This window comes from Electrophorus electricus, chromosome 6 (genome assembly GCF_041902795.1).
Source record: "Electrophorus electricus isolate QZ-2024a chromosome 6, ASM4190279v1, whole genome shotgun sequence".
Classification (NCBI taxonomy): Eukaryota; Metazoa; Chordata; class Actinopteri; order Gymnotiformes; family Gymnotidae; genus Electrophorus; species Electrophorus electricus.
In genome coordinates, this window is record NC_137502.1 from 36,754,940 (window position 1) to 36,775,675 (window position 20,736).

Consider the following 20,736-nt stretch of genomic DNA (forward strand, 5'->3'; position numbering starts at 1 on the left):
GGTGGCCATGCACCTTCAGAACTATGTTGATAAAAAAATAACACCTTGCTCAAAATAATACCATTTTAAACTTTTAATGCATTCACTATCATTAATATGGTAAATACTGTTATTTTTGTATGTGCTCAGAATTAATTTAGTTTATCTTAAGTTACGATGGAATCTTAACCAGCTGTTCCCATTTCACTGGTGATTTTTAAATTTTTATTATTGCTTTTTTAACTAAATTGATATATGATATATACATAGGTATTTATAACAGAATATACAGAACTGAATTCAAACAAATGAACATCAGTGAACAGATGTTGCAGACGAAGTTGCGTATTTTAAAAATTATTATTACTGCTGCATATAAAGTACTTCAACAAGTACAGTACACAACATTGACATATAAAAATACAAAAAACACATACCCTTTATTATAGTATTTATTGATTGTATTTCTATGGTTTTCCTGCTGGTCATTTGTTCTAGAAGCTGCCATGATTGCACGTAATCTCTCGTCTTCTTTTTTCTACCCTCCATCTGTTCCTTTCAGTGTTTCGTCTTGCCGTGTTTTGTCTTCTCACAGTGTTCTATGTTATGTGTTTTTGTCTGTTTATCTGTAACCTGTTCTAGTTATTGGGTTTTGTTTCTGTTTATCATGCATTCCGGTTCTGTGTATCTTGATTTCGTGACTCTGACCCATTCTACTGACACTGCTTATGGATTTTCCTCTAATAAATCTCGCTCCACTCCGCATTTGCACCTGCCTCATAATTGTTCCACATTACAGCATCCTCTATGGCAGTGATAGTAGCCTATGGTTTGGTTATGTTCTTTGTTTGTTCTCTTTTGTTTTTGTGCCATGCTTCAGGTAGCGCATGTTTCCATCTTATTAGCAGTGCCACCTGTTTGTTATGTCTTTATTTCTTTCTTTAAAACCATTTTTGTTAAGCCACAGGATCAGTTACTTGGGTTTCTTTCATTTTTGTTTGCATACAGGTTTTTTTCTTTGTTCCATTTGTTCTTCACCAATACCACAAATGTATCTACAATATATGTACATACAACACATGTAATGCAATATTGCTAAAAGTCCTATATCTCCTTTATCCCCATCACCAAGTTGACTCCGCCTCCTCTCTAATTTGATTAGTTGCCTCATGTGCGGCAAACTTGTCCTTTCAACTCTCAGAATTTGTTTGTATAGCTAAAATAACTATATGTGACCTGTTTCATTCTTATAATCCGAATGTATGTTTTTGGTGTTTACTGTTAAATATATTGAAGGACTATATGCAATACAAAAAAACTAATGAATCTATAAATGCACTTTGGACATTCTGAATATACAAGCATTCATAAGGTTTCTGAATACATTATCCTCAAACACATAATGATCCATTCAACATTTAGTCATTTACTCAAAGCTACCCCAAAGAGACTTAATCTCAATGCTGGATTTAACTGTGTGCAGGGCCCTACACAGTTGAAATCTTGCCCCCCCACTCCACAAATGATCTCCTAATATGTATGTTTTTGTATCCGTTGTAACTGGGCCCATAGGCTGGTGTCTCCTCTGATTATTTGGTAACCTGGCATTGCTTCATCCCCTCAGTTTCTAATATGGAATAATTTATGTTCGCAATGTTAAAACCATTAAACTACTCACTTGTTTATATCTTAGATCTTAAATTATACAGATTATCCAGCTCAGTTGTATTAAATGAAAGAGTATGCAAGATTGAAAAGCCAAAGCCACATTTGCATGAAGTTGCAATGTATTTATTACTTTATTACTTATTACTTATATATTAATTTTTTATTACTTCAATCAATGAAATCATTATTTTATTTATTATAAATATTACTTCAGTATATGCAATTATTACTTTATTTATTATTATTTATTATTCCAATAAGGGGTCTGAGGCAGTGTATGTTACTGTTTTGAAAAAAAGATATCATGCAATATTTGAATTTATGTGCATTACAAATATGACTGTGCATAATATTGTACAGGAGGATCCCAGAGTCTTTGTAAAATCATCATTGTGAAATAAGACATTCAGTAAGTGACAGAATTTTACCAATGTCCTATGTCTAAGCTTGCAACAGCATCTATCTGATTATAATATTTCCATTCATCAGGAATCTTCCCCCTATCATAGAAGGTTTTGTTGTGATGCTTTTCAAGGTTTTCTTGGAATTCACAAATAAACCACTTCCAGTATGCCAGCTCGGAAAAATCAGTAGAGATGCCCCACTTAGCAAATGTTCCTCCTGCCCGCCTGTACTCTTTGTAAGGAAATGTACTCTCAGGGTCACTCGATGGCCAAAACAATTTGTTACTTGCTACTAGTGTTGTGCAAAAGTCTATGCAAAATTCTGCTGAATCCTTGTAATGCTGTCCATTCATTCCCAATGAGCGATGGAAGTCGGCATTGTGATCTCCAGTGTGGTCTTGTTGACTGTTGGTGCAGACAGCTCCACAGAAAGGACACTGTTCCCAGCAGCACCTGCAGAAGTGCTTTATCAGAATCTCATCTGGCCTTTCTCTGGATGTATCCGGTCTGAAGGATGAAAGCTTACTGAGGCTACATTTTAGCTCTTCGACAACCTTTGACAGTTCTTTCTGTATTACTTCCACAAGAAGGTCATAGTCAGTTATATCAGTACTCATGAGAACTCTAGTGTGAATATTGGTGTTTCCCAATTCATCTACCAGGTTGTTGGAAAAATATTTCAGCCATGTATCTGCATTTGATTTGACATTCATATAGATCATTGAATGTGTTGCCATTTTAGCTGCACTTATGACATTTCTCTCTTTCTCCTCCAGATACTCTTTTATTACAGAAACTGCCTGAAGGTTTTCTGTTCTCATATACTTTTCCACACTTTCTTGGATAAAAATTTCAAAGTGGGACCTCGGGTGGAACATGTATTTTAAGTACTTCTTAAACTTCTCATTCTTGTCTCCCTTCTGCTCTGCCAGGGACCTCAGAATGTATTTTTCCAGATCAGCTCTGTTCCCATTAAATGGAGGCTTCCCTCTCATTTGTCCACACACATATGTTGCCATCATATTGTAGACGCTCTGCTTGATTGGTTGTTTTAGTTTATGGCAGATTTGTTCTCCAAGCACAGCTGCTGATGTTGCTCCCTGCCAGTATTTCTCAAAGACTTTGAAATACTCAATCTGTTTTTGGTCCAAGTATAAAAAGGGATCATTTGCTTCCTTGAATTTCCCATGCAGCTCTGTAATTAGATGTTTTGCATCCTCAAACACAAAAAGTGAAAGATCAATCACAAACTCTTTCTTCAAATCAAAAGATTGATGACTTGAGTCAAAGTTTTGCACTTGTTTTTTGATATCACGTGCAATGTCTTGGATATAACTTGGATTGTATCCCTGGACTGCGAATGGAAATGAATTCACCTTTATTTTTACTTCTTCAGTGACTTTCAAAATAAGATCTTGTATTAATTTTTGATCTCCTGGTTTAAGAGATCTTTCCCAAAGATTTCTCTTTTTCAAGAGGACATACTTATTGTAATCAACAACACTGCAAATATTTTTGTAATCAGAATATTTTTTTCGCTCATGGACCAGGGCACTTTCGTGAATCTCTCCCAGAATGTTAACCACATCCTCCAACATGTCCATATCTTTTATTTTGGGGGCTTGTTCATGTAATTCAGAGACCCACTTTCCCCACATTTTTTCAAATTCTGCTTCTGAATCATTGTTACTGTTCCCATTTTCTTTAAGCTTCAAAGCAAGTTCTTTGCACTTTTCAAAGAGAATCTTCTCTTTGTCTGCTATCTGCTGGTCCAGTTTTTTACGAATACTTGTTTGCTTGATGTTGTCTTCCAGTTTTCTTTTTGCTTCATTTATAAGGTCTTCATGGAGATGTTGAATTTGTTTGTCAAATTTGGACTTCCACTGAATCAATGTTTCCTTGTCATCATCTTCTTCAAAATACAGTTTAAATGATTTCTGGACATTTTCCATGGTCGCTGCAATTTGATTCTTGAGCTCTTCTCTGTCAATTGTTTCCACTGTGCCACATGCCACTCTGTTAAACATTTTGTCTTCAATACTCAACATGGCACTCCTAAGAGTCCAGGTCCATTTCTCATACTCCTCCTCCAGTTTCCTGTACACTGATATCTCCTGGGCATTCTTGAAACTAAAGACAAAATTCTCATTAAGCAATGCATTCCATAGGTCTTTCACTCGTGTTCGAAATTGTGATAATTTTATGCCATGTGTATGTGATGCGTAAGAAAGAATGTCTTTCTTTAGCTCACGAACATTTTCGCTGTAGCATGGGTTTGGTGGAGCCATGGGTGGGCTGCCCTCCCAGAGCTGTGCAAAGTACTTCACATCCTTCTGTACATCAAATGCTATGACATCACTGAAACATTCTGCATCATACATTTCTTCTTTGGCTGATAACCGGGTCATTTTATCAAGTGTTTCCTGCAAACGTCTTCTTCCCTCCATGATTTTCTCTCTAGCTGCCACATCAGACACATTCTGATGCACAAATATACACCTGGAATTCAGTCTGACCTTCTTCATCCTCATGAAGGCATGAACTACAATTTGAAGGATGTCCTGCATCTCAGCAGGGTTCTCTCCAAAGATATTCATCAAGGTCATATTTCCAAGACCCACTACAAATGTAGCCAGTTCATTGTCATGATGTATGGTTGCTCTTCCAGCAAGTTCTAATGCTCTCAGGCCTTCAGTGTCAACAACTAGAATATAGTCAAACTTCAGCTTTGTCTTCATCTCCTCTGACACTTTGACCATCTGCATGAAGGCTCCTCTGGTGCACCTGCCTGCACTGACTGCAAACTGGAGTCCAAACATGGCATTCAGCATGGTGGATTTCCCAGAGCTCTGGATCCCCAAGACTGACAGCACAAAGACTCTCTGATCTCCCAGAATCTTGATGAGTTCATCTAGAACTGCTGAAACCCAGATCAGAGGAACGTGACCAGCATCACCATCCATCAGCTCCATTGGAATCCCAGATCTCATGAGTTCAGCAGCAAGTCTAGGCAGGTGAGTAAAGTCTTGAATTATTTTCCTTATCATGCCTCTATTCTCAGAGATTGATGCTTCATAAATCTGTCCCATCTCTCTGAGCATGTGCTCTAAACCAAAGGTGGTAGCATTAAGTTTGTTTGAGATGTTTTCTAGGTTTGACTGCTCTACCTTCAGTTTATCTGTTTTGTCATGTTTCAAAGTCAAATTCCCTTTGAGATTACATGCGTTTGAGACTCCTTCCATGTTTCTTTGTTCAGTTTCTGGCCTCTCGAATTTTTTCAAAGCCAACACTTCTGCCCATTTTTTGTCATACTCTTGATGGATGTCAGAGATTTTGTTTGATGTGAACTCATCCAATAAGATCCTAATCCACTTGAGGAAATACATTTTCTCATTAACAGACAGAGAGTCTAAATTTCCAACAAATCCCTGCATGGGTTTACTGAATTCATGTGCCTGCTGTTTACATCTTATTTCTATCATTTCATTTTGAATTCTGCTATTCTCTATTTCGATGTTGATACTTTGAAGCCGCCGTAGGTCTTTGTTCTTTTGGCACCAGGCATGCCACAGTTTTCCTTGATAGGGCAGATATGTTTCTTTGACTGTTGTTGGATCTTTTCTTTCCAGGAATCCCATTATCATTTTTGCTGCTTCCTTTCCTCTTTGACAGTCCTGATTGTGTTCATCCAAACTGAGCTCTGAGAATCTTGTCATGTTCTCAAGCCTGAAAGTCTTGGATGTTCGTAAGAGACAGTTCTTGATCACACTTCTGAGAGCATCAGACACATCACAATGATTTCTACCCCTCAGACCCATCCTGTATTTTCCTTTTCCTATCTCACACACAGCATCTTCATCATCATCCTCTTCATCAGTAAGAATGACAATTAGGGGTTTTGGGGAGTTGTAGAGCTCCTGCACAATTGCCATATTGTTGTCATTCTCATCAAGTTTAGGCAGAAATACAACATTTGTAGAGGCTATTTCAGTTACAATCTTTCTTTGAGTCGCATTGGTGCTAGAATCACCATGGAGATTACAGAATGCTACACAGTCAGGGAAATGATCAGTGCTCTTCCCAGATGGGAGGTACCAGGTGATCTCTACCACTCCATCCATCAGTAGACGGTTTCTGCTGCTACCTGGGCAGTGTCTGTGGAAGAACGTGTTGTGCCTTTCATTGATCAGACTATTCATCAGTTGAGACTTGGATGAGGACACAGAGCCAAACCTGAAGAATGCCACCATTGGAGTTTCAGCTTTGTACATGGGCATGGTTCTGCTGGTGACTTGGTGTGAAGGATCAGTCCTCTTCCAGCTCTTGCTGATTTGGCGCATTGTCCACAGAGGAAACTCAATTTTTCCAGTGAAGGGATTGGGAACCAGTAGTGGAAGTGCATACTGACACTCCTGCAGTTTAGTCACTATGGTCTGGCGAAGGAAATGATCTGCACAGAGAAAAACTGCCATCTGAACATCCATTGGGTGAATAGGGTCCTGCTTTCGTTCTCTGTTCACAGTCTTCTTTTTAAACAGAGCATGATAGACATCTCCTCCAGTGTGCTGAATCTTTGGAATTGTAGGTTCAGCATTAATGATGTGTCTTGCTTTGTAGTCTACTGTCAAAAGCCGTTGCATAAAAGTGTGAACCAGTTCCTTTTCGTTACTCGGCTCCTGACTGTGTACTGAGGATGGGGACAGTTCAAGAAAGTTTGTCCTTGTAAGTTGGTTATTATGTTTATCTTCAAGGCCAAGCCTATGGAAACAATCTCCTGTTAACTGGAGACTTGATTCGTCTTCCTGAAAAGTAATACATAACAATGTTAAAGATCAATTACCATAAGATAATTTAAAAATCAATTAAATTTCAATCAATACAAAATTACACACTCTCTATTCATGATTCATTATATATTCACAAAAATAATGCAGTCTGGAAAATAAATGACAAGGTAGTTTTATTAAAATTAAGAGAAACGTTTTTTATGCAAATCTATTATAAAAATGTATTCTAATCAACATTTGATATAGTTCTTTTTACAAACACTTTCTTCAACATTTATCCTCTTAAGTTTGTTGGAATAAATTTATGAGGAGCAAAATGCAAAATTTAGTTTAAAAATAACTCATTGGCAGCTGTCTTATCTCTATGCAACTGAATATTCAGATCTATAGTCATTGGCTTCTGCCAGTATGAGTGCTCTTATCTCTATTCATCTAAATATTCAAAGGGTTGAAAAATAAATACATTTCAAGTGATACTAAATCCATTGTGTGTCTGTTATGATTTACCTTATTGCACTCTATGTATATTATAGTAAGCCAATTCTGAGGATATTTCCCCTGCTGAATCATGTTACTTGTGGACTACACAGTAAATGACATTATAAAATATGAGGCTTCTACTTACCTGGTAGTGTACTTCTGTTGATCTGTGAGCCTTGGAGCCTCCTTTATCCTGCCCGAGCTGTTGCTGTGTGTGTAAATGTTCCCTTGGCGGTACCTGAAAGCATATGGAAATTGGGAAGTGTGGCCCTTACACTAGTCATCATAATAAGGAAATATGCCATAATACTTTTATTATTGTCTTAAAATCTGCTAAATAATAAAAATATTGTTTGAATGTTTGTGTTTATTCTTTAAAAGTCACTTTTATGGTTACTTGCCATAGTTGCAAATGATTGATGGTATCAACAGCACTAGGTTTAACTGCCTACCATAATGTTTACTGATAAATGTTTATGGCTACTAACACAACCTGGTTTAAACACTTACAGTTAACACTCATTATTCTACGTGTTACTGTGCCCATGCTCTTTACAAAATCAGAAGGCTTCCACTTCCACATAATACATTTTGTTTATGTAGTTCTTTTCAAGGACCCAAAGACACTACAGTCAGTACAAATAAAAGAAATTACATTGATAGACAAATAAAACAACACATACAGTATACATAACATTTACAAATAGCACTTACAGGACACAGACAGTGTTGTAATTCTATTGGTTTTCCACCCTCTAACTTCAAGCTTCCAATGTTCTGCAGCTCATGCTGTTGTTGTGTGTGCTGTTTCAATCTTGAGATCTAGAAGAGGATTATGAAAATTACTGGTGCATCTAGCTGTAATAATAGTCATAAAGGATGCTCCACCTACCCAATGGTTTGATTGGAATGTCTTAAACTGTGGACCATAACTGTTTTTGCTTGACTTGAGCAAATGGTAAATCCCGAATGGCTTGACAATTTCTTTTTCTATAGAATTACATCAGAATTACATTTACATTTACGGCATTTAGCAGACACTCTTATCCAGAGCGACTTACAAAAGTGCTTTGTCATTTACTCATAGAATGTATCCTAGTACAGTACAGTAGGTTAGAATCAAACATACCAATGAACTAGAATACTGCATTACTGTATTATTTTATAGAAAATAATTGCACTTATTAACATGACTATACTAAGTATTGAATAATGTTATTTGGCTGCATGAACTGTTTATTAGGGCTTTATCTAGTGTAGTGTAGGCACTACAGCACTGTACGGGCACTTGCCTCATTCTATCATGAAGCTCCTTTTTTAAAAACCACTGGCAGATGTTTAAAAGCCTTTATAACATTATATCTGGCATACATAAGGTGCGTGATACACATTTGGAATGTTGTCAAAGGTTTATTTCTACCAAAAACCAAATTTAGCTACATACAGGGGATTCATATTTCTCTACATGTTATTGTACCCATTCTGCCAAGAAGGTGATGGCACTTATGATCTGGTCTGGAATAGACCGTAACAGAAAAAGTTTGTGTGGGTCCATCTGTGTGTGTGTGTGTGTGTGTGTGTGTGTGTGTGTGTGCGTGTGTGTGTGTATGTGTGTGTAATAATCCAAGAGGAAAACACCAAGACAGCAGTGCAATAATACTGCAGCTGCCTCTCACACACAAGCTGCTACTGTGTGACATTCACTGTATGTCTACTGGAAAAGGCCTGGACACACGTATACAACCATGAAGCACACTGCTAGAAATTCCACAATGCAGTATTTCCCTCTGACTGGCACTCTGTGCAGAGCTGGTGGAGTAAATGCTGAGCAATGCTGGCCTTCTCCACAACCCAGGCCCAGCAGCCACAGCCTCACCTAGACACATCAGTCTTACCCTGTGATGTTCTTCTGTCAGTTTGCCACCACCTGACCTAAAGTGTCCACTGTCCTGCTCATGATGCTGTTCTGTGCCTCTGTGTTGCTGCTGCTTTATGAGTGCATGCTGTTCCCATGCGGACACCTAGAACAGAAGTAGAGATTAGCAGCACCTCTCTATGTCCATCATTTTAATGGGTCCTGCCTGTATTGAGTGGTTTCATTGGAATCTCTGATATCACTTTCTGCCCCTAATCTGAGGTTTATTTTTATTTATTTTGGTTTCTGTTTTTTGTGTGTGCTTCAATAAAAAACATCAGAACACTTGTTTCCTGTTGTCTGTAAGCTCAGACAGTTGTTTGATTATCTTTTATTATTTGATTATTGATTATTGCTTGATTATAGATCATTGTTTTATTAAAAAATCTTTTAAAAAAGATGCACAAAAATGCAAACAGTAAGGGAACACATGACAACGGATTTCTCTTTCAGTCCTTCTGATGCATGCAAGTGTACTTGCTTTGTGTTAGCTAAATGAGTCACAGTGCAGAGATCACCACTGGTTTAAGTGACAAAGTAGAAATGGAAGGCATAGTGGATAACATAAAGCAGAGAGATTGTACTCACCAGGTGTTTCACCTCTCTGTGTAACTTGAAGCCTCCACTTTCTTGACCAAGCTGCTGGTCTTTGCCTTCATGCTGTTCCTATGATGGGGCATGAAAGAGGAAGAAGTGAAAAAGCAATACACAACAAGTAACACAAGAAGCTTCTGTGACATTGCAACCTTCTGTAGTCTGTAGTTAAGAACACTGGGCAACAGTCATAAAACTTTGGAGCAGTGTTCTAATATGATTAGCTAGTGTCATATCGGCACAGTTTCCCCCTCTGGCGATACGGTTCCCATGGTGCTAAGCTCCATGTGGTTTGGTTTTTATTCAATTGGTTTCCACCTTTGTCCCATGACGTTTGACTTGAGATGTTGTATGTTGTAGAGTTTTTGTTTTGGTAATTGTTGTGTTTAGGTTCTCTGTGTTTTCTCTTGTGTCTTTGGGTTTGTTTTTGGTCCCATTTGTTCATGTTCTCTGGTTTTGTTTTCCCCTCATGGTTCTTCAGCCTTGGACTGTGTTATAGCTCATGATTTTGTATATGCAAACAGTAAACATTGCTCATCTCTCCACATCCGTCATGGCCCTCACATATGCAAATGAGGACAAAATGCAGTTTGCACCATATATCAGTAAATCACACCAGCAGTCCACACAAATGAATGCAGCACTGATTGCTGTTAATGGCATGGTAAATCTGGCACCATGGTAACTTGAAAGCTGTTTAAAGTCTGGATTGGATTGCAATTTAGTACTGTGATGCTCATTCATTACACACTGTCAGCTGACACCAATAACATGCTAAATATAAGGCCATCATAACAGTGTATGCTATATTAGGCATGCAGTATATATTCATTGTCTGCAAATAATGTCTTCATTTTGTCAGTTTTTCTTAATTCCAGGCCTCCCTGACCACATTCCCTACACCGTGTCCAGATCTGGGTTATGAAAGCAAGCAGTTTTTATCACTACTGCTATGTTTGAGAGTCAGAATATTATTTTGCAAGCCAGTGTCCACTGACCTATGAACCGGTACCCTATTTAACTATCTACACATGTGTCAGATTAGTCTATTTGTTACTCCACCCATGCTAATGAGGATACAATATATCAATGCCACAGAAAAGCAGAGAACCTCCTTACCTGCAGATGTCTTTCTGTTGGTGTGTCTCCACCTAACTTGGAGCCTCCACTGTCTTTCCCATGTCGGTACCATTTGCCTCCATCACACATCCATAATGGTATCTGGAGGAGTAGTGAGAAATATATTTAATTATAACAAGTGTCTGTGTTGAATAGATCCAGAAATAAATTTCCTTATCAGAAAGGAAAAGTACATACAGTGGTATGAAAAAGTGTTTGCCCCCTTTATGATATTTTATTTTTCAAATCATTTTATTTTTCAAAACATTTTTCAAATGTTTCCAATCATCAAACAAATCTAAATATTAGACAAAGATAATACAAGTAAACACAAAATGCAGTTTTTAAATGAAGGTTTTTATTATTAAGGGGAAAAAAAATTCAAACCTACATGGCCCTGTGTGAAAAAGTGATTGAACCCCCCCCCCCCCCCCCCCCAGTTAAAACATAAATTAACTATGGTTTATCACATCTTTGGAAAGCTGAGTTCAATTTCGCTAGCCACATCCAGGCCTCATTATTGCCACACCTGTTCTTAATCAAGAAATCACTTAAATAGGACCTGCCTGACAAAGTGAAGTAGACTAAATGTTCCTCAAAAGCTAGACAGCATGCTGTGAGCCAAATAAATTCAGGAACAAATAAGATACAAGGTAATTGAGATCTATCAGCCTGGAAAAGGTTAGAAAACCATTCCTAAAGCTTTGGGACTCCAGCAAACCACAGTGAGAGCCATTATGCACAAAAGGCAAAAACATGGAACAGCGGTGAACCTTCCCAGGAGTGGTCGGCCGACCAAAATTATGCAAAGAGCACAGCGATGACTCATCCAAGAGGTCACAAAAGACCCCACAACAACCAATGAACTGCAGGCCTCACGTGCCTCAGTTAAGGTCAGTGTTCATGACTCCACCATAAGAAAGAGACTGGGCACAAATGGCCTGTATGACAGAATTCCAAGACAAAAATCACAAAGCAAAAAGAACATAAAAGCTCGTCTCAGTTTTGCCAGAAAACATCTTGATGATCTTTTGGGAAAGTACTCTGTGGACTGATGAGACAAAAGTTGAACTTTTTGGAAGGTGTATGTCCCATTACATTTGGCGTAAAAGTAACACAGCATTTCAGAAAAATAACATCATACCAACAGTAAAATATGGTGGTGGTAGTGTGATGGCTTGGGGCTGTTTTGCTGCTTCAGGACCTGGAAGACTTGCTGTGGTAAATGGAACCATGTATTCTGCTGTTTACCAAAAAATCCTGAAGGAGAATATCTGGCCATCTGTTCATGACCTCAAGCTGAATTGCACTTGGGTTCTGCAGCAGGACAATGATCCAAAACACACCAGCAAGTCCACCTCTGAATGGCTTAAGAAAAACAAAATTAAGACTCTGGAGTGGCCTACACAAAGTCCTGACCTGAATCTGATTGAGATGCTGTGGCATAACTTTAAAAAGGCAGTTCATGCTCGCAAACCCTCCAATGTGGCTGATTTACAACAATTCTGCAAAGATGAGTGGGCTAAAATTCCTCCACAGCACTGTAAAAGACTCATTACCAGTTATCGCAAATGCTTGGTTGCAGTTGTTTCTGCTAAGGGTGGCCCAACCTGTTATTAGGTTTAGGGGCAATCACTTTTTCATACAGGGCCATATAGGTTTGGATTTTTGTTTCGCTTAATAATAAAGACCTTCATTTAAAAATTGCATTTTGTGTTTACTTGTTATCTTTGTCTCAGATCAAACAAATTTAAATATTAAAGTATGACAAGCATGTAAAAAAAAAAGATATCAGGAAGGGGGCAAACACTTTTTTACACCACTGTATATTATCAAAAATATAATTCCCAGAATTTACAAGCAATTTACCATACTTGGAGTTAACATGTGGAGATATATATAAATAATTTCCTTAGGTATTTAAAAACAACATGAAATGAATATCATAGCATTTTCTCCTTCCATATTGTGGTGTATTTATGAATGTAAAAGGCCATTCATCTGGTTTATACTTGGACTTATTCATTCAGTCATTCTTCCTCCAAACAACTTAATCCAGTTCAGGACTGCAGGGGGCAGCACCAGTCCTGGCACAATGACAACATGAACTATCTATTTATTTATTTTTAATCTCAGGTTAGCTTTTAAGAAATTGTGATATTTGAAAATTATTATTGTATTTGGCTGGGCACATTATAATTTTATTTGACTAAAGACATTCTATGATTAATTAATTGGAGTAGAGGAGTCAAATTCCATTGTACACCGGTATAATGAAAATAAATTTGTTGTAATAACAAAACATAAAGTAGCAATGCAGTGTTCAGTACAGCTGCACACCTCTTCTCTTTGTAGTCACACTGGACTGTAGAGTTGTGGCAGTGCAGTATTCAGTGCAGTTGGACACCTCTCCTTTCTGTAATCATGCTGGACTTTAAGGTTATCCATTTTTATCCAACTCAGCCAAATCTCTAAGTGTCCTTCATTTCCAAAGAATTTACTTTTGCTCTCAAAAAAGTGCCAGCTTTTTTACGTCAGTCTGCAGGTGACACTTGTGCTGTTGCTCCAGCACACTGCTGCACAGAGAATCCAACTAGAAACAATGTAAGCCAACATACGGATAAACCACTGACTGTTCATCCAGTCCCAGCTGATGAAGGACCTCCATCTGAAACCTCCTGTTTCTCTGCAACCATATACTTCATGGCAATTTTGACTACTATTAATATTGTTTTCATGACTGAGTATTATGTGTGGATATTCTGTTAGCTAGTAAATTCTGTAAACTTACAGTAAGCCTATGTGATGTTTATTTTTAACAGAGAAAATGGCTTGTATTATTTATTGATAGCATCACATGATTTATAGTTGGTAGCATACTGCACCATATTGTTAATGTTACTAATTTATGCATATATAATGCAATATACAGTATTTTGCAGTGTAACACAACAAAACATACAAACAAAAAGAACAACCCATAAATGCATGAGATTATTATTATTATTATTATTATTATTATTATTATTATTACTAATTTGTGCATATATAAAGCAATATACAGTATTTTGCAGTGTAACACAACAAAACATACAAACAAAAAGAACAACCCATAAATGCATGAGATTATTATTATTATTATTATTATTATTATTATTATTATTATTATTATTAGTCACATTTATATAATGCCTTTCTGAAACCTAAGTGTTCCAGACCAAAATCAGCTTTTACAATCAAATCATGCACACACTGATGAGAGCTATGCCAGGAAGTTTATTATTTCTTAATAAAGATAAGAATAAAGGAACTCTGACCCTGGGGGTGAAGGGATCCTGGAGAATGGAGCTGGGACAGAGCTGGTGGACTGAAAAGTTAGGTATGAAGAAACTTCTCCCTAAGACCCAGTTGGTGGATTGAGGACTTAGGTTTGGAGAAATCTGTCCCTGAGGCTTGTCTCTCTGGTTCTGATAGAAGTGAATTAATCTTGAAGATTCTTAACATTTGTAAACTTTGTGAACCACAAACAAAACACAGTTGATTTTTACCTCCACCCAAGAAAGCAAAAGTGGACTGTTGGAAAGCAGAAACATAGCCATAGCCCTAAACCTAACCTTAACCCAAACCCCTAACTCTAAACCTAAACCTAACCATAACCCTAACCCTAACCCCAACCCTTAACTCTAACCCTAACAAGTGGAATACACAGCAAGTGCATAAAACGTCAGGTAGGGCAGCATGAGTTAACAAGGTTAGATAATTATTGGCTTGACTGAAGTTAACACATGTTCATGTGTCCCTGGGTGAGACACCTTTTTTTTATATATATATATATATATATATATATATATATATATATATAACACATTTTTATTGGCAACAAGGGTAAATCAAAGTGTCATAAAATTAGATTAAAACTCTAAGTGTTTAGAATAATTAAAGGCAACAAGCTAAAATAAACTTTAAATCAATTAACACAATGTAGAAAATTGATAACAATAGAATTGATGTATACATGTATGTGTAAATGAAAGTCATTGTGTTTGGGGTTTTTTCTGGGAGGATTAGCATAAGTAACTGTGTGATGGGCGTGTGGATGAAAAACAGAGCATCAAGGAAGAATTATGATTTTTAGGCCATGAAGGCCCCATGCAGGCAAATATTTCAACTCACTATATGTATCCATACCAGTCCTCTCTAACAATCTGAGGTTGCTAGAATTTTTTAAGAACATTCCTTCCCTAATATGGGAGAGGTCTAAGATATAATTTACAGTATATATACATGCAATCTGAGGAGTATTTCAGAACAGCAACCCGATGTCTTTGGGGTGATAATTAATGGCAGGTATTTTCCTGTGATATTGAGTGATCTTCAAATTCTTTGTTCTTATATTTGTATAGTGTGGTGTCCTTCATCTCAGCAGAATTCCTCATCTATTCAATTTCTCTCTCCCCTCTTTGTCTTGGCATCCATTACATAACATTCAGGTAGTATATTGTCTTTTATTTATAGCATGTACTTTGGCCTTATTAGAATAACCAATTCTAATGTGCAACTAATTGTCTTGTATTATGTTCATAATTCTTGTGTTACCTTAAACTCACATGAAGCTCAGCTCTTTATATAGCATTACATAAAGTAAATTCTTAAGTAATCACTAGAGTGAAGAACCAAATATAGTTTTATATATTGCTCACAGCAATTCCCCGTAAAAGATCCAATCTCTGCTATATACGTTTACTAGGTTAAACTATAACTCAGGATAGGCAGACTTTAACCTTATGACAAAGCAGGCTGCCTATCAATGAGGAACTTTATAAAGTTAGTGATGAATATTGACATGACTTGCACTGGGCTTTGATATAGAATGAGCTCTTTCTAACACATTTTAATTACAATTTGTGTCAGATAAATATATTACATATATTACATTTTACACACATTAAACCTTTGCAAATTCCCTACACTCCTACACCCACATATTATAATCACAGCCACATGTTATATCCACACACACATGTTATATCCACAGCCAAGAGGAGCTAGAAACCATGTGGTTTTATCACAGAAAATAGATACTGCCAAAGAAATAAACCTGCCAACACAGGAAAAGAAATAAGTAAGAAAGGAAGGAAGTAAGAAAACAAACAAACAAAAAAATGTATGGCTCAGCTAGTGCTGAAGGAACATGTTTGTGGTGCCTTTGAGTGTTGTCAGAAGGTTTTACTGCAACCCAGAAGATAATCTGAGAAGATATGACTTCAGAATGACACATCAGTACACAACACCAAGACCTCAGGCAAGGCCCTGTGTAAATCTTTCACACACCTCCAACATTCATTCCACTTCAGAGCACTAGCAAACATGTTCTTGCACAACAGTTGCATACACATATACTGGTCTTGTCTCTGTCTGCTCATTACCATAAAAGCCCTTTTGGCCATTTAAGATAAGATATACTTTATAAGATAAAGTATGCAAAGGCGATTTGTCCTGCATTCCATACTACCTGCACTGTACACAAGAACATTCAATGCAAAACACATCAACATTGGCAATTCCAAGATCACAAAAAACAATAAAATTCTTAAACATTTGTTATCAACTACACACCCCATTTGAATAGACTTTACAGATTTATTGTGTTTGGCTTGGATAGGTTAGGGATTTTAAAGGCCATTGAGGAAAAGGATTGCATGTATCTAGTCAACCTCAGGGAGAGGTGATAACACCTAAGGAACTGATATTTGTGGTGGAGAATGGGGGATGGGTGTGAAATCAGTCCAGCACAGGCTTTAGGTCTTTTGAGATGTTTAATCAGCAGGTATGATATGCTGTTGATATGGTCCACTCTGAATGATGTACTCTAACAAATCAGACAGCCTCACTATCCCAACTTTGCAAAAATAAATGAATTTTCTGCAGTTCATAAATTATCCTCTTTTTTATGTCATCATTAATGCAAAAATCACAAAAAAATGATCTCTTTAAAGATTAGAACATGAACATTTTCTTTCCCAAGCATAAAGTTGCACAGTACTGCTAATAGCAATTAACTACAAATAATAATAATTAGGGTTAACTTGAAATATGCATTGCAAATTCACTATTTATAACAAACACAAACATGTTGTTGCCACATTCAAGTATATGTGTTTAATTATTTTCCTATAATATATTAACATTATAGGAGAATAATTAAACACATATACTTGAATGTGACAACAATACTATTAAAATTGTTGCGTTTAGTTCAGGCACAATAATATAAAATACACCTCGCAAGATACTCTTGTTTAAGTACTAGTTTAAGTTACAGTCACCATTTGTATTCATGAATATACTGACATTATATTAACATCCAAAATCAATTAAAGCTATCTGACTACAGATTTCACCATTTATATTGTGAATAATAATAAAATACAACCTGAGAACAGATACCTGCCTGCTTTAATAGTAATGTGTACCACCTGAGAATGGACATCTACCTGCTTTTGGTCTTTGTTGGCCATCAGTTCCTCTTTGCATGACTCTCCCTCTGCTGCTCCTTGGTTAAAAGCACTGAATTATAGCACTCAGCGCCTTGCCTTTTACAATGGACGTGAGCGTAGCTTAAAGTCACATGATGCAGATCTCTGACAATAAGGAAGTATGGATAACAAGCATCATCACAATGAAAGGGGTAGCAGTGAGATTTCACTCAAAATCAAAAGTAAAATTTAGCATATCTTAATCTGAACCTGAACTTTTAAACTGTTAGGCAGTGGGTGGAGACTCCTAACTCCCTCCAAATGCATTCAGTATTGTGCAGTCAAACAGTCCTCCACCCATTCAGGCATACCGCGCCACTGTTTTGGTGACACACGACGTGTCAAGAGGGCACAGTCCAGGTTGTTTGGTCTAAGATGTCATAGGAGACTTTAAGGTCACCTGACCAGACATGAGGACCCAAACTCAGATCCTTTCTGTCTGAGTGTGAGTGTGTAAACTTTACTTCAATAACAATAAATGCTATTATAACTGCCTTGTGCCTCTTTAAGTGCTAAAGCCAAAAAAAGTCCACTTACATTCTTCACTCTCATAACCACATTCCTGGTGGGAAAATATCTCGCCTATGAAAAAACCTAATTCATGCAGTGTGCGAAATATATGATTTAAGCAGTTACCTAAGATAAACAGTCCTTGCACCCACCCAAGAGGGCCTTGAATCCTAAATGCTGTCATGGGTGGGGCCATGTAGCCCAGGAACTGTCATTGGTGGGGCCTTGTGTCCTTGGTGCTGTCATGCTTGGTGTTTACATTCAATTACTTAAACACAAACATTGTACATTCCAATGTATATTGTACATTGCTTTTCCTGTTGTATAATGCTGTTATTCACTTGTGCTGATGCAGGCCTAAAGTTAGAGAAATGCTATTACATGTATTCTACATACCAAAAGAGATAAATATTGTTTATAAAAAAATATTGTATTGTTGAAATACCGAACCACATTTATGCTCCTAAAGAAATAGGGAATATATAATGTGTGGTTGCTATGACTTAAGTATCCTTAGACGCCATTGCTGACTAAGAAGTTGAGGCTTGAATAATGACAGTGCAGTTACCACAATAGGTTGTGAAGTAGATATATTAAATGATTAATTTTATTCTTCTTGCGCAAATGCAAATGTTTTGTTTCACCTTTACACATTTAATTAACAGTATACAAGCAAATTAGTAACATATTAAGTTAATAAATGTTTTTATGGGGTGATTATAAATCCAAGTCAGACTAGAAGGGGACAGAGAGAAAAATAGAGAGAGAGAGAGAGAGAGAGAGAGAGAGAGAGAGAGAGAGAGAGAGAGAGAGAGAGACATGTACTTACATTGGCTAACTAACCCAAACTCAAACCAATATGTAGAACCAATGGCAGCATTGATCACAGCTGCAGAGAATCACACAGAACACTTTTTATGTGGGTCTGTTTGTATTAACCTTGGCTATGAATGCAGTGGTAAAAATTGTAAAAATGTCCATTGGGGTTATGGTGGAGCACAACAGCCAAGTGTAAGAGGCCTAGTAAGAGACTGAAGATATTTAATTCTAATACTAGACATATGTAGAGATGTCTGTGAGTAGACACCTCAGTCTAATACTAGACATACATAGAGATGTCTGTGAGTAAACACCTCAGTCTAATACTAGACATATATAGAGATGCCTGAAAGAAACAGATATTATCTACACAAATGACACAGTTATTTTAATCATCAGTTGTCTTTGAGCATTCATCTCTGAACCATCAAAACCAAAATCAGATTGTTCCCTAGAATAACCTTCTGAACCCAAACACTCTTTAAACTGGATTAATTAAAATAAACTTCTGGAGTAATTAATGCTCTTTATAAATTTGAGCTTGTTGGTTTTAGGTGTTTCCAACAATAGATACCAGGCCAGCACCAGCATTTTAGTTTTTAAGTCTACAAATTATGTTTTTATGTCTTCCATACAGATCTAAAATTATTTCTTGTTTAGATATGCAAACAACCTTAAATGAAATGCATGACTATTTCTGTACAGGTAGGTTTAGTAACAAAGCTGAATTTAACATAATGTAATTAATAATAATGAAAAAAAAAAACACAAAACAGTAAAGTATTTAGCCTAAAGTTGAATTGAGTCTAAATAATAGAGTAGGATCAGAGGTGATATGGCTTAAAATGTTAACAATCAATGTACTTAATTCATCATTAGACCGCAAGGCCCATTTGGCTTTAGATGTCATATTTTTTAAGGGAGGAATATGGCCTCCTGACCAGACATGAAGGATATAGAAACATGGATGCATGGTTTACTAGGTGTAACTTGCTCAAATAGTTTAAACATATGAACTTTATGTAACTTAGGCAATAATAAAAAATTAATTTAAATTCTATATATTCTGCATTTTATCAAACTGCAATTCAAAAAATAATAAATGCTAATATAGCTTCTGTGTGCCTCTTAAATGCTAAAGCCAGTGGTACATTTCACTGCATACAGGAAAATATGACATAAATAACATGAACAGAACATTTACCCACAGTCTGATAGCCAATTACAATTGCAACCACAAGAATAAATACAGAACTGTGTTCATCTGAAAAGCTGACTCCACAGCAGACAGGGTCTTGAGGATATGAAATTACACCTTTATTACTTGTCACTGATGAGACCACTAATCGGCTGCCACCTAAAAATAGGTGTGATTGTCAAGCCAACTTAGCTAAACAAAAAGGAAAAGTGAGAGAGAGGGGAGAAAGTAAAAATAAATAAAATGCACATAGCACCAGACTACCCAGTCAAGCTACCATAGGACACCATCAGGGCATTATATCCACTAAACATCACTATGCCACCCAGCCAAGCTACCATAGGACACCATCATGGCATTATATCCACTAAACATCACTATGCCACCCAGCCAAGCTACCATAGGACACCATCATGGCATTATATCCGCTAAACATCACTATGCCACCCAGGCAAGCTACCACAGGACACCATCATGGCATTATATCCGCTAAACATCACTATGCCACCCAGGCAAGCTACCACAGGATACCATCAGGGCATTATATCCACCAAACATCACTATGCCACCCAGCCAAGCTACCACAGGACACCATCATGGCATTATATCCGCTAAACATCACTATGCCACCCAGGCAAGCTACCACAGGACACCATCAGGGCATTATATCCGCTAACCATAACTATGCCACCCAGCCAAGCTACCATAGGACACCATCATGGGATTA

The 20,736-nt window shown here is 37.0% G+C and overlaps 1 protein-coding gene across 1 annotated transcript; it reads right to left on the reverse strand.

Annotated features, from left to right (window-relative positions):
- Positions 1 to 1,888: 1,888 nt before the first annotated feature.
- Positions 1,889 to 20,605, reverse strand: LOC113587479 (interferon-induced very large GTPase 1-like). Its single transcript, XM_081716716.1, has 7 exons — positions 17,441 to 20,605; positions 10,947 to 11,048; positions 9,822 to 9,899; positions 9,214 to 9,339; positions 8,033 to 8,140; positions 7,464 to 7,556; positions 1,889 to 6,853 (listed from the first exon to the last, which is right to left on the reverse strand). The coding sequence occupies exons 1-7, from the start codon at positions 17,462 to 17,464 to the stop codon at positions 2,072 to 2,074; spliced, it is 5,313 nt and encodes a 1,770-aa protein (XP_081572842.1). The 5' UTR covers positions 17,465 to 20,605; the 3' UTR covers positions 1,889 to 2,071.
- Positions 20,606 to 20,736: the final 131 nt, after the last annotated feature.

Coding starts and splice junctions, on each gene's coding strand:
- LOC113587479 (XM_081716716.1), bottom strand. CDS start 17,464: ATGGCCAACAAAGACCAAAAGCAG. Junction 9,340..9,821: donor ACAGAGAGGTGAAACACCTG/GTGAGTACAATC, acceptor CTTCTGTTCTAG/GTGTCCGCATGGGAACAGCA. Junction 8,141..9,213: donor TGACAGAAGAACATCACAGG/GTAAGACTGATG, acceptor ATCCTCTTCTAG/ATCTCAAGATTGAAACAGCA.